The sequence below is a fragment of the Rhipicephalus microplus genome, chromosome X, assembly GCF_043290135.1.
Source record: "Rhipicephalus microplus isolate Deutch F79 chromosome X, USDA_Rmic, whole genome shotgun sequence".
Taxonomy (NCBI): domain Eukaryota; kingdom Metazoa; phylum Arthropoda; class Arachnida; order Ixodida; family Ixodidae; genus Rhipicephalus; species Rhipicephalus microplus.
Window position 1 is genome coordinate 376,479,761 of NC_134710.1, and position 18,246 is coordinate 376,498,006.

Sequence of the window (18,246 nt, forward strand, 5' to 3'; positions counted from 1 at the left end):
TGGGAATGTCAACAAAAGTTTCAAAAATAATGCAAACGAATGCGCTTTAATGGATTTCTAATTGCTTTCGACTTGAGTCGTCTTCGTTGTAGCTAAAGAACTCCGAAGATCTCTCTTAAGTTTGCCTACATTGTGCGCAACAGTATAAACAGCAGCAGATGCCCCCCCCCCCCACTCAATGAGTCAATTGATGAATGCATGAGTGAATGAATGAATCAGTCAGTGGATGAATGAATGAAACAATGAATGAATAAGTCAATGGATGAATTAATGAATCAATAAATCAATCAATGAGTCAATGGATAAATGAATGAACCAACAATTCAATCAATGAGTAAATGAATGAATGAATGAACCAACCAATCAATAAATGAGTCAATGGATGAATAAATGAACTAACAAATCAATCAATGAGTCAATGAATGAATGAACCAATCAATCAATCAATGAGTCAATGGATGAATGAATGAACCAACAAATCAATCAATGAGTCAATGGAATAATGAATGAACCAATAAATCAACCATTGAGTCTATCTATTGATAAGTGAATCAATCAATCATTTTATCAAATAATGAGCTGGTGAGTGAGTGAATGAGTGCATAAATGAATTAATCAAATAATCAATCAACCATAAGCGTAACAATCGTAAATAGTTTACGCTATCGGTTATACAAACCCGAAATTGCAGGATGTCCCAGAATAAGCACAGTGACGTAGGCCATGTTATCCGTGAAATCAATCTGAAAGTCCGAGAGATTGAGTTAGAACCGGTATCATATTCTGTTCTCTTGCTCTCATTTCCTTTTTTTCTTGATGTCATGTACCCATAATGGGGAGAGTACAGCGAAACTATCTTTTCTCAGAGCCAATCTTGCAGCCGCTCATCGTCAGTTTAGCACGTTAATGCACTTGACAAGTTGAAGTCGGCAACTTTGTTGATGAAAACGTTGTTCAAGATGGAAGGAAATTGTGGCTGAAACGCGGCACATAGAGATAAAATGTCGCCGAGCAAGGCAAGTAGCTAAAGCCTACATTTGGATTGTGAGACCTGTCACATTCATGGTAATATAATTCATGGTAATATCGTCTCTTAATACCTACAGTGGCACACTGGGATCGGTATTTGTCACTAATACCTAGAGGTAGTAGGGACAAATGCCGATCCCAGTGTGGAACTGTAGGCTTGCACATTCTCTACTGGCCGATTTCTCACCCCTTCAGGCTTTTATCTTCACCCAAAATTTCTAATCTCATTTGGTTAAACATCATATAGGCATGGCCGTGCGCAAAGTTCTGCAATAGGGGGGGGGAGAATGCTACCCCGCAGCGACTCTCCCATCCTCTCTCCGATGGCCTAAATCGAAAGAAAAGAAGCCCCACATTGTATCAAAAAATGAGTACAAAGCGATGACGTGCATAAAGCCCTTTCATTGGCCTCGACTTTCCGGGGTAAAAGTGAACGTTAAGCACTTCTCGGAATGCAACGTTGGAGATTCTCGGTCACCATTATCGTCAAAAACAACAGCAACAAAAGCGTTCAGCCATAACACTGCGCATTAAAAATGACGTCAGATGTTCGTTGAGTAAAGGTACTGGGTCGTTTAGGCACCGCCTTTAGATGTTTAGTAGAAGCAGCCGCACCCCCACCCCATGCCACCTACCCACCAACCATACACGTAACTATGCAGAGAGGACTCATAACACCATATTAATACGCCATAATTTTTGTCGCTGTCTTCTGCTTGCGCTGCTTCTCGTCACTTTCTGGCTCCAACTTCCGCTGTATTGCTTTACAATGTTCGCATACGACTAATGTAGGCCTCATAACCGCATATGGCACCAGTTTTTTACCCGTGTCTTACGCTTGCCATAGCTAACATTTTTAGTGCACGTGTGTACGTGTTGGTTGCGTATGCTTTCAAGAGTACGCACCAGCAGATCCGGGGTTCTGAGTGGCGATAGCCTTGTGACGTTTTGTAATTCCTCCAGGAACGCCCGCTTGATGTTGGCGCTGTTTTCCATCATGAGGGCCGGCCTGTCAGTCACTGTAAACGAATATATCAAAAAGAAAAAAAAGGTAGAAGAACGAAGATGGAAGTAGGAAACAGACCGGCGAGCTCATAGACTTGCTGAAACACGAAATACATTTGCGCCTTCGGCAGCAGTCTTTTGTGCACAAGCAGCGCCACACTGTTAACACAGAAGCTTTCGTTCGACGTGCTGCATAAGATGAAACTAGAGACACAGTTCATGAATTTCAGAGCGCATGCGCAATGATCTTGATGGTGCCATGATCAATGTCTATAAATATGAGATTCGTTTAGTTGTTAATATTCAATGTCATATACTACGCAAAATGAAAGAACACATAGGTGGCACACAAAAACCACACAAGAAACGCTACCAGCTCATCGGCGCTCGTCATTATCGGTGACCATCAACGCATCAACTTTCATCACCGGCGCTGACTGTGAACTCATCAGCGCGCTGGTAGATAGCGCTACGAGCGTGTATTTTGAGTTTCTCGGCTGTGTGCTTGTAATTTCTTGTTCGCGCTTTGCACATTACCATGATGACAGTAATGAGGAGTCCTTGAGTACGGGGTTCGTCGCTGGTGCCAACGTTTGGACAAACGGTATACTGTCTTCCAAGAGGCAGCAAATTTCCCAACATAGTACGTGCTTGTGTTCGCTTCGTACCCTCTCCTCCAACCAAACCAAAAAGAGGAAAGTGCAGATCAGAGAGTCCTTCTCTCCTGTGTTGGTTGGGGGAGAAAGTACAAAGTATACACGTACACGCGCTAAGACAGGCAACTAGCCGTCTCGTAGAAGACAATACCATTATCGGTCAAAACGTTGGCACCAACCCCCGTTCAGGGATTCATCTCAACTGCGCCTGGGCGTTTTATGACAAGCGCCATCCATGCTTTTAATGTCGGAGAAGTTTAGAGGGTCGTTAGATAAGAAAAAGAGACTTTTTTTTTCATTAGTAAACTACTCTTTCTCAACTCCAAAATGTACGCGCTTGCCGCGACAACACATTTTTGTAAGCGAGAAAACGCGCATAATGATAATCCTGGTGGCGACGCCACCTTGAACTTCTGGTAGTAACCGTGACGCCATATATTTTTGTTTTCGATGGTGTCTACTAGAGCATACGTCATTCCTGAATGGTAAGGCGGAAGTCCAAGTCCCCCGACGGTGCTCGAGACTTCACAATTTTCTGATAATTTCGTTAGCCAATGTAGCCAAATACGAAAGCACACTTTGAAATCCGTGACGGTACTCACAGAGATTTTCGGCCCAAAATTTAAAAGTGGTACTTTGATTTTCTTCTTTCATTAATGCACATATGATGGTGAAATTAACATCATGGAGTTCTGCGTGCTTACAAAAAAGTGTTGAACAACTTAAAGTACTTGGTACTTTACAATGGAAGGGCAGAAATCCGCCCCTAAACTGCTGCCCACGTTGGTCAGCAACCAGCACAGCCAACGGAACATTCGCAGTGTGCTTAGAAAGAAAGTGTTTAACAATTTTGAGTACTTCGTACTCAACTATGGGAGAGCAGCAAGCCGTCCCTTAATACGGATTTTACGGCACTCGAAATCAGTGTGTGTGTAGAAAAAGTTGTTAACGATTTAGAGTACAATGTACTCTACTATGAGAGAGCAGAAAACCGTCCCGTGTAACAATTCGTAGCACTAGGTACTATACTATCTATACAACAAGTCGTCTTTTTGCCCGCGGTACCCCAAACGGTACTTGATGATCCCTACAGACTTATTGTTTTCTTTCAGCGTCAACAAAATTAACACACGTAGTCTCATGCGCTGCCCCGCTGTCGGGTGCTGGTTTCTCATGGTATTGAAGGGAACGTCTCGAACTGGCGCAAAATTGTTCTGAATTAACGATCCTAGCATTAATTACACCGTGCAATAGAGCATTTACTATTTATAATTTTGGCATTACCAAACGCAAAGCTACAAATTACTCCAAAAAAGTCGCGAACGTAACTTGCGCTTTCAGGGGTGTGCTCTCAGGGACCACCCTGTCGTCGTATCACTTCAAAGGAGGATAAAAAAAAATTGCCGGAGTGGAAGCTCCCGCAATGCCTTGCCTGCGGAAGTGAAGCCAGCTTTTGCCACTGCCAAGATGGCGGAAACATGCTCTTTTCTGGTAGTGCCCAAGTGGCTTTGATATGTTAATGTAAATGCTACGTTAGTTCTATATTAAAAGACAGTTGTTCCCGACGAAATAACACACAGAAACGAGTATGAGTGACTGAATCTGCAAAGAAGTTTGCCCCTCCAATGAGGCTTATTAAAAAAAATAGCAACACCAAGACGCACTTGGAGCACTATGTGAACTTGTTAGACGTGCGAGAATTAACTCATTGGCGACGCTGCTATGCAAGCGCTATATATATATATATATATATATATATATATATATATATATATATATATATATATATATATATATATATATATAATTCTTGTCGCACAAGATGTGAATCTGTTTCAATTTAGTGATTTTTGCATTTCCTTTTTTCTTTGTTTTCTTGAGTGATTCGTGATCTGTGAGAATTTTGAAGGGCTGTGTGCTACATCGTGTCTATGTTCCTTTGTTTGTACGCGGCCACTGAAGTTATTTTGTTACACAAGACAGTTGTACTCGCCGGAAGTGTTGTTACCAGTTTGCAATAAACTTCCCTGTCTATCGCAGAATGGTGATACTTTGTCATGCCCCTAATAAAATGGCTGCCTCAGCCACCATCTTGCCATAGACACGGCTTCACTTCTGGGCAATCATTTCCGCTCCAGCAATTGTTTCAATCCTCCTTGCCCACTTCTCGCCTTGGCTTCACGCAGCTCTCCCGTTTTACACGCCCGAGCAGAACGTGCGCTCGCCGTTATAACTTGACCAGAGTGAACGCGCTCATCCGTGAACGTTCAATTACAGCTGCAGAACCTCTCTCTCTCTCTGTGTCGGAGCCAGATAAGCGAGCAGCATAACGCTAGCGTCGGAAATTACACGCAGACTACAGAAGAGAAAAGCGGATGTGAAACACCATGGCCAAAGAGTTAAGCTGTGTTCACGCGACGAACATGATTGTGGACGGCTCAGTCAGGTGACGTGGAACGTAATTCGGATTTCTCCGCAACTATAGCATTCACACGACAGGAAAGAATTCATGCTAGAAGCGAGGATTTTGTCATTGCTCGATTTAGGCTTCGGTCGTTTCATGAATCGCTCCGCGTGGACCGAAGCAGGGCTGGTGACGTACGGTGGCGTATAGTACGTGATCGCCGGGGTCGAATCGCGATTTCGTCCGTCACTCGAATACACCTCTGGACGCCAAACAATTCACATACTCACACAAAAAAGAACACTTTGTAAATTACAAAGCATTTCGGCGAAAACCTGTGACCATTAGACTGCACCATATCTTGTTTGTTTTTGTTTTTTTAATAAGGAACCACATGATTGATGGGAGGGTAAAAGGGAGAGGGGCCACAGATGTGGTGGCGCAACTATTGCTATGCGCCACTGTGCCATCACGTCATTGCTTATAGAGAGTTAGTAGGAGAGGCCATAGCTAGCACCGTTCTAGGGCTCGGACGGATGGGCGTGAATGTAAGACATTAAAGACTTCCACCTTGAAAAAACAAAAACGAGCAGATTAACAAAATATAAACACAAGGTAAACGCAAGCGGAATCAACAGTGCGCATTTTGTACAGCGTTTGCTTTGTGTACAATTGGCTCATTGTTTTCGCTGTGCTCGATCATCGAGGTTTGCTGTCAGTACATGGGAAATTACATGGGAATCCAAGCTGGAACCAGGTGTACTCCGAGTCGTTCTCGTCGTAGCAGTCCTTCACGATCAGCTTCTCGTTTAAGTCAGTCACCGTAGTCGTTATGTCGTGAATGTTCGCGTAGAAGTAAAAGTAAGGCTGTAGGGAAAGAGGGAAACAAAATTACACCAGCTCTCGCTTAACGGAAGCATGTGTAGATACATAGCAGCGGGCGCTAATGCTAACACTGGCGGCGGCGTTGACGCTGGCGCTCACCGCAATTTTGCACAGGAGAAAAAACTTGGGAGGCGCAAAGCACGCAGTGATGGACTGGTGTTTCTTATTGGAACATGCCGATCACTGCTAATGGGCAGTAAATGACACAAGACTCCGATTGGACAAAGGGACCCGCTGTCCGCTTTTAGCTAACGCTCACGCTATGATTCTTTATTGTTCAGCAACAGACAGGAGAAATCTCCCAGTGGTACTATCTTGGAAGCGGGGCTGGAGTTTTTGAGTGCCACTTGTGCCCACCTTGAATCGTGTCCTCTGGCCACTTGTAGATCTTGCACGGCGATCACTCACTCACTCATATACACTCACTCACTCACCTACACACTCACTCACTCACCTACACACTCACTCACGCAATCTCACTCACGCACTCACATACATACACACTCACTCACATACATACACACTCACATACATACACAGTCACTCACATACACACGCACTCATGCAAACACTCATGCACAGGCACAGGCACACGCACACGCAAACACACATACACAGGCACACACATACATACTCACGCGCACACGCAAAACACACACACTCCATTTGATTCCCTTTTATTGTTCTTAGCCTATATGATTAAAATAATTCGCGAATAACGAAACTAAAGCTTATGTAATATCATAATCAGTACCGGCTAGAACATTAATTTTGCGTTTACTCAACCACTACTTCTAATGCACTGATATTAGTGTGTCCACTGGCTTTGTCGGGCGGGGCAGGGAGCGGGAGGAGGGGGTTGAGACATGCCTCTTTTTTGTGCCAAATTGATTTTTTTAAATTTTGCACGCGTATATACACGCACATATATAACCGTAAGCCCTATCACACAGTAATTACGGTTGAACAATACATTTCTGTTCGTTGAATGCTGGAAGAACGGAATAAGGTATTATGTAAAACACATTTTTCTACTGGGACATTTTAGAGGTAATTTCAGTGTTGCAGCTCACATTGCTCACGACTATTCACTATACCTAGACGAAGGCAGAATCAGATCAGTATGAATATCATATAAAGATTCGTCCGCATTTATTGCGACAGAGATTATATGCTCTCTCACGGTGAGTTCTCGCCGTCGCCGTCATGTTCCTTATAAAGTCAAAATTGATGAAATCGCTCCGCACATCAAATGTGCTGCGTGCGAGTAATGAAAGCGTGCGAGAGCTGGCTACTAATGTGGGCGAGGCAGATAGATAAGCAAGCAGGCCGTCTCCGTCGCACATGGGGCGCGTGCGATAACATCGACCCACGTGTGAGGCCTGCCGTCGATGGCTGTGATTGATTTACATTGACGGGGTACCAACACAAAAATTTTCGCTTCGTGTTTTTCTTGCAGCAATGTGTTCCTGGAAGCCAGTTTGTCATAACACGAGACACCATTTTCTGCAACGCACGACCGAAAATTACAGGCTCGTTATTCCCAACCAGTGTCAGATTTGGTTTAAAAGAAAACGCCACACCACCGGGTGCAACTATCACCGCCTAGCGGGTGGAACGCTAGACCATGTCCGCACACAGAACTGTGGCACGCTTCTGCGTGGTTCGCATCAAGAAGTTTTTTTTAATAGGAAACAGGAGAGTAACGTCATCAAACACAAAACTTTCAACTCGTGCACCGCAGAAACGGACTCGCGAGCAGATGCCGAGTATTAGCAAATGCGAAGAAAGAAAAACGGTGGATATGACGTCGTCCTAACTTGTTGCAGCATGGTCACGTCGGGGATATAGGGAATTCTCAATGGTGCCCTTTGAGGGTGTCAATAGCACGATGCAGTTGATCGCTCAGGCAATCTTCAAGATTAATTTAAAATACATTGCAAGCTATATTCACTGTTGATGTTTCGCAGACGATATACGCCTGTTCACGGGAATCAATAGCGCAAGCTATCTGGGCCGCGAAATTTTTGTGTCAGTATTTCTTTAACAGACTTGCTGTGAAGGGCATAGGCATGCACAGGGTTCTTCTTCAGGGGGGGGGGGGGTAGGTTTCTCGCAACGCCCCCTCCCCTATTCGGTCAATGTAAGAGACCAACTTTATGCCCTGCCTGCCCATGTTGCAGCACCCTCTCCCTATCATGACAATGTGTGGAGCTCCCCGGGCTCTCAGCTCTTTTACTTAACTAGAGGTCGGTGGCTCCCATAGCAAGTATATAAGCAAGTATATAAACGTATATAAGCAAGTATATAAGCAAGTATATAAGCAAGTTATATACCACATAGCAAGTATATAAACGACTAAGAAGACTACATGGAGGCATGCCAAACCCAATCGCTAACCTTGTTGTTAACGCCGTAGGCGAGCATGGTGACTTGAACAGGTAGATTTGATAGATATGTGGGGTTTACCGTCCCAAAACCACCATATGATTATGAGAGACGCCGTAGTGGAGGGCTCCGGAATTTTAGACCACCTGGGGTTCTTTAATCTTGAACAGGCAGGTTTCTATGGTCGACAGCGGTATCCAGAAAGTAATCGTCCTCCTGCAATGGAGATGTAGAGAAGTAAGAAAAAAACAGCGAAAAATAATAGGTTCAGTATCAGGTCTGGTTCAACATTTTGGTATTGTATACCTCGTAATGCTAGCGTACAAAAATACGGATTACTGCGTAACAATACGAAGGGAATATATGTAAGAGAAAACAAACATATCGTATTGGGAGGTAACTTAGAAATGGCGCCCTTCGTACAAAATACTTCCAGTTCTTGCAGTTTAATGGGCTCTTGCAGCCAGCCCTGACTGATCGCTGAAGTTGTAGCTGGCCAAAGCCTTTCTCCCACGAAAGCCACCCAACCAAACCTGCTTAGAGATGGCATAGATAAGTTTCCATGCGCAGGTAACTGATAATGCATTACTCACTGATTAATAAATTTGGGGGCCATATTTCTTTCGGGCTTAAGATTAATAAATACTCTGGTCGCTGCGCACTTACCGTAAGGAAGCCGTAGGTGAGCACAGCATGGCCGAGGTTGGCATTTTCCACTGGCATTGGGCCCGTCACCAGCTCGAAGACGTGTACAAGCATTCCATGGACCTTATGCTGCACAAGATCAATCAATCAATCAAACAATCAATTAATCAATTAATCAATCAATAGTCAACCAACCAACCAATTAGTCAAGCAATCAAAAAATGAATTAGATAAATAATTAAATAAGTGATCATTTAATAAACTGAATAAATAATAAACATGTAGGCAATTAGTTATTTAGTAATTATACTGAAATCAATACTCAATCATGTAGTCGATTAGTTATTTAGGTATTTATTTCTAAATTCTTTAAATATTTGAATAATTAATCAACAATAAATTATACAGTCAATAAGTAATTATTTATTATTCATTAAATGAATGATTCTTTACTTACTCATTATCACTGATTTACTGGTGATAGCTGTGCTTTGTATCACTATCGCAGTCTCTGAAATTATGATCCTATTGATAGTGTAGGTATTTCTAGCCTCTAGGAGACTTCGTTATGCACGTGTGTTGTCTTTACTGAAATCCATCTATTCGAATGCGTGACATTAAAATGGAAGGTAGGGTCAGCAATCAACGAATTTTCACGCTCCACTTTTGGAGTGTGAAACGACTTCACTTTTGAAATTTCAATGCTACATATTTTGAAACAAATCGAATGCTAGATATTTTGAATTGGTACAAATTTATGAGACAGACAATTTCACCTGAAAGGCAGATTGATGCAATCGTGCACGAATGGGCGCAAACTTCAGAATGATATCATGAGCCGGACAGCCATTGGCCCTGATTATGGCCTCCGAGATTACATACGGCAATACGCCATAGCAACGGCACATTGCCGGAGGTAATCGCTGAGGCCACGCCCTGACGCCCTAGACCATAAGTTACTTAAATCGCCGAGGCAATTAACTGCTGCGCCCTCGGCCACCTGGGTACGGCCTCGTTTTCTTCATCTGTAGTCTATTGAAAGTTAGGCTATAAGCTTCGAGGTTTATTCTTCGTGGTATTAGCACTTACGATGCCGAGGTAGCTGGCGTTCTTGAGGATGTATATAGGCAGTATCGTCTGCAAAAAGTTGACTTCGTTCTTGTCCGGAAATTGAACGGTGAGTGCCACGCCGTCTCGGGCTTCGATTTTGCAGCGAACGAGGCCGTTGGTGTCTACGTAACTGTATACGTGACCTGCGACTACAACAACATGGATGTTTTAAAACGTGCCTGCACCGTCTCCACGTCTGTTCGCTGTCACGCAGGGACAGGCCTCAACACTAGGGGCACTCACGCTGATAATAATGGTGACAATGCATCCAGCCTGGTGATGCACGTCTTGGCTCATTATGAGGAAGCTCATAGCCTCTACCCTACGTCCGTAATGCTCGGAATGGCGGCAATGATAATTATGCTAATGCTTATAATGATGATAGTGCTGAATGATGCTGATGATGATGCACGTAATCTGGACATCCAATCACACACCCCGGCGCACTTACTGGTTTGCAGTGCGGTGGTTTTCACTGTGTGGAGCTGGACCAATTTTTTCGTGGCTTTTATTTTTCACCATACTTTCATTTTTCGGCATGAGTTAAAAACCCATCACCCATCTGGATTAGTAATAGCAACCGCAGTGAACGTTCACCTCGTCACGCCTGAGTGTTTGTAAGATGATTGACAACTCAGCCGTAGCACCAGAGGTTAATTCATTGCAGTCGCACTTACAAGGACACCTTGAATGACAAGCTTCCGTCGCTTTCATGTCTTGTCTAAAGTCCCGATTGCGAAAGTATATCGTGGCACGAGCGAGGTACGCCGCGAGCTCAAAGGCAGAGCACCTTCGTGCATTGAGTAAGAAAGGGGAATGATTGATATATAGGTTGTTTTTTTCGATGTGGTGGAGGAGGGCGATGTGAGATCGACCAATGGAATGACCTGATCGGTCCTCGTCTTGTGTTTGTACACTTGAAAATTAAGGGGGATCAGGGACATTGGGTGAGATTTGGTGGGACAACGCATGAGGCAATCGCGCCGTAAAGGGTCGAAGAGGCGTTGGTGAAACGCGCGTCGCACATTCTGCTGTGCGCGGCAGAACCCAAACATTTAGATCCCGCGTTTTCCGGCAGTTGCTCACACTGTGGGAAGAAGTCCGCGGACATCTACCACATAGTGTGGGCCTATTACCGCAACCCTACTGTGCCCCCCTATCGCCAACCCGACTTCGGAGGAGTGGAAGGTGACCCTGCTTGGCTCTTCTGACCTTCAGACCCAAAAGGTCTTGGTTCGACAAGCCCAGGCAGCAGCCGACGCCAATGTGGTCCCGTATTGGGAATCCCCGCCTACTAATTGTAGGTGCCACCCTCTTATGAGGCGGTCCCTGCGTACCACCTTGTGTCTAATATATGTTTTAACCACCACCTACATCTACACTCTGCGTGGCCAAAGTGGGACAGTTCCACGCAGCGACAGTCGTAGAACGTGGCGGAGGTTGTAATTTGTAATTAGGCTGTAACTTGTAATTTAATTATATCCAAGAAAATTTCATTTTGCCGTCTGGTCAAAGGTTCCATCTCCCAGCCGAAGGGCACGCTATGGGATACAGGCCGCCATGCAGTAAAGACAAAACTACTACTCTGTCCTTTCGTTTGCTCGTACTCACAATTGGCGTAGTCGTAGATATGTTCCATGATGACAAGAGGGGAAGCGACGTTGTTGGCCGCCGTCCAGTCCTCAGTCGTCACGCTGAGTAGGTTGTTCTTAACGTTGCGGATGACCTGATCAATAAGAAACCGAGTTGAGGTGTTTTGTTTCACACCATTTTGAATATCCTCAAGTAATGTCGCCACAGAAAGTAGCATTACTCTATATTTTATCATAGTTACATCACTCAAACTGCGGAACTACCCTTTTCGCTTCTCATATTCCCGCATGACTTTCGCGTTAATTCAACTGGATTAGAGCACGTTATAGGTGACGTCACACTTTCTGGAATAGGACTTCCTATACTAAACAATGATAAGGGATGCTCTGTTGCGGCCCTTATACGGCAGTCTTACATTTGCTGAGGATTGAATTCAATGTAATAGAAAAATGACGCACTAAACGCCACCCCCCTCCCTAAAAAGCAAGTAAAAAAAAGAACTCCCTGATTTCGCCTCACAACTATTGAAACATATAAACACAAACGCGGCATCTTTTTATACCTCGAGATACGATAAACGTCTTTCGACACGTATTCTGAGACCACCATCATTTTCGTGGTATACACCACAAAAACGATGGTCATGAAGGATAAGGACTTGCGTAAAACGCGTCCTTTTTTAGTTTTATGTGGGCCTCACTGTGTTCTTGCCCTGATCAAATGCGGCAAAAAACACAGAAGGAAGGCTATGCAAAGTGTTGCGTTGTTGCACCGTCCGCCACAAGTGACGCTAGCGATCGAGAACATTCAAAAATAAAGGAGGGAGAAGGTGTGGCAGCCGTTTTTCTTATCATGCCGCAGACATCTTCTAGAGGAGGCGTTGGCCCGACCAACGCCTCCTCGAGGAAGATGTCTGCCGCATGAGAAGAAAAACAGCTGCCACACCCTTTCCTGCCTTCATTCTGAAAGTGTTCTCGCAGATGAAAAACGCTTAGCTGGTACCGCCCGCTGCCGTGATAATAGTCTCGGTCGCGAGCGTCACCGCGCGGAGCTTGTTTAGAACTGAAGGCAAGCCAACTGCGCTGGGAGCACGAGCCATTCCCCAGGCATTGTTTAGAGGAGGCGTTGGTCGGGCTTTTGGGCTTTTGAACGTGTCCAGTAAACGCCCATAAGGCACGCGCATGCGCAGTTCAGAACCGGTAAACCGGTATCCGCAAACTTTTTTTCCGGATAGCGGTGCGCCAGACAGACTAAAATCCTCTAATTACTTCATCGAAGGGTGACTGCCGTGGTATGGATCAAAACTGCGACATCCGGATCAGCAGGCGAGTACTGTAGCTACTGTATATCACCAGGGCGGATACAAATGAGCAAGTAAAAAAAAAAGGGACAACTTTGCCGCAAAGGCAAATCAATGAGTGCGATAGCAACAAACTGGACGGTCACGCGCAGAATAGCATGCAGATCAAAACGCGCCCCGCGTTTCTCACGCTCAAAGAATGCATGAAACGTACTCACAGGTATAGATTAACACGAATAAGTGTCTCAGTTGTTACTTCGCTGTGTATGAAAAGCGCGCCCTTTTACAAATGGAGGCTGTGCAACGATTGGAGTGATTTTGTGCTCCCGGTAGCTACAACAGGATTGTTCTAAGGAAACTGAAAGGCTAGCCAAGACGTACGATCCTCCCCGATGCAAGATAAGGGCCAGCAATCGAACGTACATCCTCCTATTGTCTACGCGGGCCAAAGTACGCGTGAGAGACGAAAGCTGCCGCGCGTTCGCTGCGCCATTTTGCAGATAATGCCGAAAGCACGATAGGTCCCCCCCCCCCAAGATGCCTTCCAAGAGCGGTAAGTGGTAGAGACCAATAGCTTGCCATTTGAACGTTCAAGCAGGTGCCTTTTGGTGGCTCAGTGGTTGACGCCTCGTATTCACGACGTGGAGGTCCCACGTTTCATACCGCGCGCCGGGGCCGTTTTTTCTGGTATTTTTGCTCTTTCTTGCGTCTTCATATATACAGATACTTATGCATATACGATGCATGACATCGACGCCGACGTCCCCGTCGACACCCGCGGCGAAATCCAGCCGAGAGTGTCTACATATATTGCTATCGCAATAAAAGAAAAAAAACTATGGAATCAGCCAGGGAACACCGACTTCTACCGCTGTGTAGTAGACGCGTACTTCATGCCAAACTATTGATTGAACAACAGTGACGAGCGTTCCTACTTAGCAACAGCGAGTTTGACTGATACGGTGGTCTCCATGGAAGAGCGTTGCTGTTCGGAAACAAATCAACACAGAGGAAAAAACAAACAAAAAAGAACGAACCTAATAATTCCCGTGGCGGTAAACATGCTTTGGTAAGTTTCATTTCATTTCGTGAGGGCAGGTAGAAGGCGGGGCTCGTTCTTGATCTGAAGCAGCGGCCACACAGGCACAGGTGTAGTCGACTGCCATCGCTAGCCAACAGCGGAAGAGTGCTAACCAACAGATGAAGAAAAAAGGAAGAGTGTGATTTTTTCTTACGGCCGATGATCCGTTTCACACTAGGCACTAAGTCTGGATAGCACTGGGGACTCCATTTTGAAGGTGTTTTCGCACGAAAAAAAGAAGGACCTGTGAATTACTCCGTAAAAATCGAAAGATTTTTCGCCTTTCTAATTCACTACCAACTCTTCAAAACAACTAGAGAGTTGTTAGAAAACTGTTTTCTTTTCTCGTAAATAATAACTTCAAGTCTAAAATTGCGCATTAGATTGTGTTAGTGAACAGAGATGGTAAGCATAGTTGTGTAAACAACTTCTTACGCAGTATTCAAGAAGCTTCCCTTTTTTTTCTGCTTATGCATGCTGTCACTCTTTTGATGCTGCCTTTTGTCCACCCTGAAAGTTTCTTCTGTTTCTGTAGTGTCTAATGTCAGGTATACGCCTTATTTAGTTAATTCAATATTTACACCGTACTTTAATTGGTCCCTGCAGAGGCTAAAGCGTTTTTTTCTTCCGATCTTTACTTCCATTACATTCGTTTCCCATTATGGAGATAATAATGAACATTAGTGTGCAAACTCTCAAGTATACGAGTCATATATGCGGTGTTGCGATGATATAGAACTATGTAATACTACGTAAAAGAAACAAAACAGAAGGCATTGTTTCGACCCAAGCTCAAGCACCGCATTTGCAATGCAGCTCGAGCTTGGAGCTGCGGCGGCACCTCCACTGTCCGGGCAGTACAGCGCCTGTGCGATGCGCATTACGAAAGGGCTACTGAAAGGGCTATATATATATATATATATATATAAATATATATATATATATATATATATATATATATATATATATATATATATATATATATATATATATATATATATGACGCTTCATAGGTGAATGTGGGCAAGGAAGATGAGGAAGACGAAGGGTCAGAATAAACTGGTGTTCTGACTGACGCCATGTCTCATCTGTTACACTAAGTCGACAGGATCTACCGCAGCAACATCATGAGCCCACCAAAGAAGATGATCAGCCTGCCGAAATACACCGGAGCTGAAGACGACGTCCCTGTTGACAAGTGGTTGCACCTCTTCGAAACGAAGGCGAGCAACGTCAGCTGGTCCGAACGAGATGGCATCGACTGCATCAGCGAGTACCTGGAAGGTGAGGCCTTCCGCTGGTAACTCACCGAGATTTTTGACGCAGAAGATACGTGGGAAGGCATCAAAACAAGCATGATATCACGATTTTCTGCACCTGTTAGCGACCCTTTCCGCCAATTCATACACTGCAGGCTCAAAAGAGAACAGCGCATCAGGCACTACTACGAAGAGAAGACACACCTTGGTCGTCTCGCAGACTTAAAAGACTTTCACATAGTGTCAGGATTGACTGATGGTGTACCTGAAGAGATCGAAAGGCGCCTTGCTGGATTGACGCTCACCACCCCAGCCAAGTGGCTCGCTGCTGCACTTCAAGCGGAAGACTGTCCACAGAGATGCTTCCCAACACTCGTCAAAACGGCAGCTCATGCGTCGAGAGCCTCATTCTACGCGACCATGGCTCCCTACAGGATTGATGCGCACCCCTCGCAGTGAGTGCCGTCATTGTGCATCTGCTGGTTTGCCGAATCAGTTTCACTGGCGCAATGAGTGCCCTCGTCGTGAAATGGTGTCTGCTCTAACTGACAACCAGGGAAACGAAGAGGGCGGCCCAAAGGCTCATTAATACGTTTTGGTGCACTTGTGAACGGACACATGGTAAACGCAACTCTGGATACAGGAGCGACTATTACCTGTATCAATGAAGTTGTGTTCAAAAAACTCAAGCTTCAGTTGCTCAAGGATTCATGCATTAGTGTCCAACAAGTCACCTCAACCATAAAAACTTTGGGCCGCGTACACATACAGTTGGAAATAGGGAAGTTAAAGCGGGCAGTCCAAGCACACGTTCTACCAGGCATGAAGACTGAATTCTTGCTAGGCCTGGACAACGCCTCCTTTTTCAACCTATCAGTGGATTTAAACACGATAACTTTGTTTCAAGACAACAAAGCTTTGCATAATTCCTTTCAAACACAAAAGTGTGTCTTCAGCGCCGATACAACCCCTCTCCAAACCGTTGATGTCACGCACCTTCCACCATCGCAACAAGCTGCTTTGAGAGAGGTGCTTCACAGTTACGAAGACATTTTCTCAAAGTCTCAGATGGACTTCGGATGTATCGCGGAGGAACGACACTGCATTGCCCTCAGCAACAATGTGCCTATCCACAGACCACCGTATCGAAGCTCCCTGGCAGACAAAGAGGAAATTGCCAAGCAAGTGTACTTACTTCTCAAGCAAGGTGTAGTGCGTCCATCTTTTTCCCCATACGCGGCTCCAGTCATTCTTGCAGAGAAAAAAGGTGAAGGACGCACACGTTTATGCATTGATTATCGAAAGCTTAACTCTGTCACTGTGCCTGACTGCCAACCTATTCCGCGTATAGACGATGTTCTAGACTACCTGGGAAAATCGAAATATTTTTCGACATTGGATATCACATCAGGCTATTGGCATGTCAAAATGAACCCAGAGGACATCGCAAAAACAGCTTTTGTCACACCGAATGGTCATTATGAGTGGCTTGTTATGCCTTTCGGTTTGAGAAATGCTCCTGCTACATTCGAAAGAGCTGTGAAGTCAGTTATCAGAAAACATAACTTAAAGAATGTCGTTAATTATTTTGATGATATCGTAGTCTTCTCCGACACATTTACTGAGCACCTACAGCACCTCCAAGCTCAATTGCATGCCCTAAAAATGGAGAATATAAAACTTAAATTGAAGAAATGTCATTTTGCCCAAGATTCTATTGAATATCTGGGTCACAGAGTGTCGCACGGTACTGTGTCGCCTATACGAAGAAACATAGAAGCTGTATTGCGATTCCCAAGACCGAAATCCCCGAAAGAGCTTCAGCGTTTTTAGGCACCACCAACGTTTACCGCCAGTTTATACCGCACTTCAGTGACATAGTTTTCCCACTTACGAAGCTGTTGAAGAACGACACACCATGAGAATGGGATTCCTCATGTGAACAAGCCTTTGAGAACATGAAATACTGTCTGACCAAAGAACCCATTTTACGAATTTTGTCTTGCGAGAAACCATGCATTCTTTATTGCGACGCATCTAACGTAGGCGTAGGTGCAGTTCTGAAGCAAAGAGATCATGATGGTAAAGAACACCCCGTTGCCTATCACTCGCGTAAGTTACTCGCGCACGAATTAAATTATGCCATTACAGAGCTCGAATGCCTCGCTCTAATTGACGCTGTTGACAAGTGGCACTGCTACCTACATGGACGACCATTCACTGTTGTCACCGATCATGCTGCTTTACAATGGCTCAGAAACATAAAAAACTCACATGGCCGGCTCTTTCGATGGTCTTTGAAGCTGTCGATGTAGGACGTTAACATTCGACATCAAAAAAGCAGCGAAAACATCGAGGCAGACGCATTTTCGCGAAGCCCTATATATATGGTTGAACTCCTTTCATTACCAGAACTTCAAACTTACCAGGATGACCACCCTCGCTGCAAGTACACAACGGAAAACGGGGTCACTATCGTGACACGTAAAGGAATTCGCAAAGTGTATGTTCCTCTCAAGCTTCGACTGAGCCTTCTGCAGGAAGCACACTGTCAGTTCGGACACGTCGGAGTAAAGAAAACTCTGGGCTTGTTGTCATCATCTTACTATTGGCCGGAAATCATCACAGACGTTTCATCCTACGTCCGCCACTGTGACATATGTCAGCGCTGCAAGAAGCCGAAAACCAAGAGATTCGGATCTCTAGAGTCACTACCACCTGCAGAACAACCCTTTGATTTTTTAGCAATGGAAACTATAGGTGGCTTTTCAGGATATGGCTCGACAAAGAAGTTTATTCACTTGGCGATCGACCACGCTACGCGGTATGTCTGGGCATTTTCCCACAAGAACGAAACTTGTGACGCATACATTTCGTGCATCACCGCCATC

At 44.7% G+C, this 18,246-nt stretch overlaps 2 protein-coding genes across 2 annotated transcripts in view; both read right to left on the reverse strand.

Moving 5' to 3' along the window:
• The window catches only part of LOC142776406 (uncharacterized), a 25,784-nt gene extending 17,266 nt beyond the window's left edge, over positions 1-8,518 (reverse strand). The window contains exons 1-3 of the mRNA XM_075880026.1: positions 8,380-8,518; positions 1,936-2,048; positions 680-743 (exon numbers count right to left, since the gene is read on the reverse strand). Of these exons, the coding sequence (XP_075736141.1) occupies positions 680-743; positions 1,936-2,028 (157 nt within the window). The 5' untranslated portion in view covers positions 2,029-2,048; positions 8,380-8,518. The remainder of the gene's footprint in view (positions 1-679; positions 744-1,935; positions 2,049-8,379) is intronic.
• Positions 8,450-12,207, reverse strand: LOC142776407 (uncharacterized). The gene is made up of 4 exons (XM_075880027.1): positions 11,734-12,207; positions 10,102-10,271; positions 9,034-9,141; positions 8,450-8,583 (listed from the first exon to the last, which is right to left on the reverse strand). Exons 1-4 carry the CDS (start codon positions 11,948-11,950, stop codon positions 8,524-8,526), a joined length of 555 nt encoding a protein of 184 aa, XP_075736142.1. The 5' UTR covers positions 11,951-12,207; the 3' UTR covers positions 8,450-8,523.
• Positions 12,208-18,246: the final 6,039 nt, after the last annotated feature.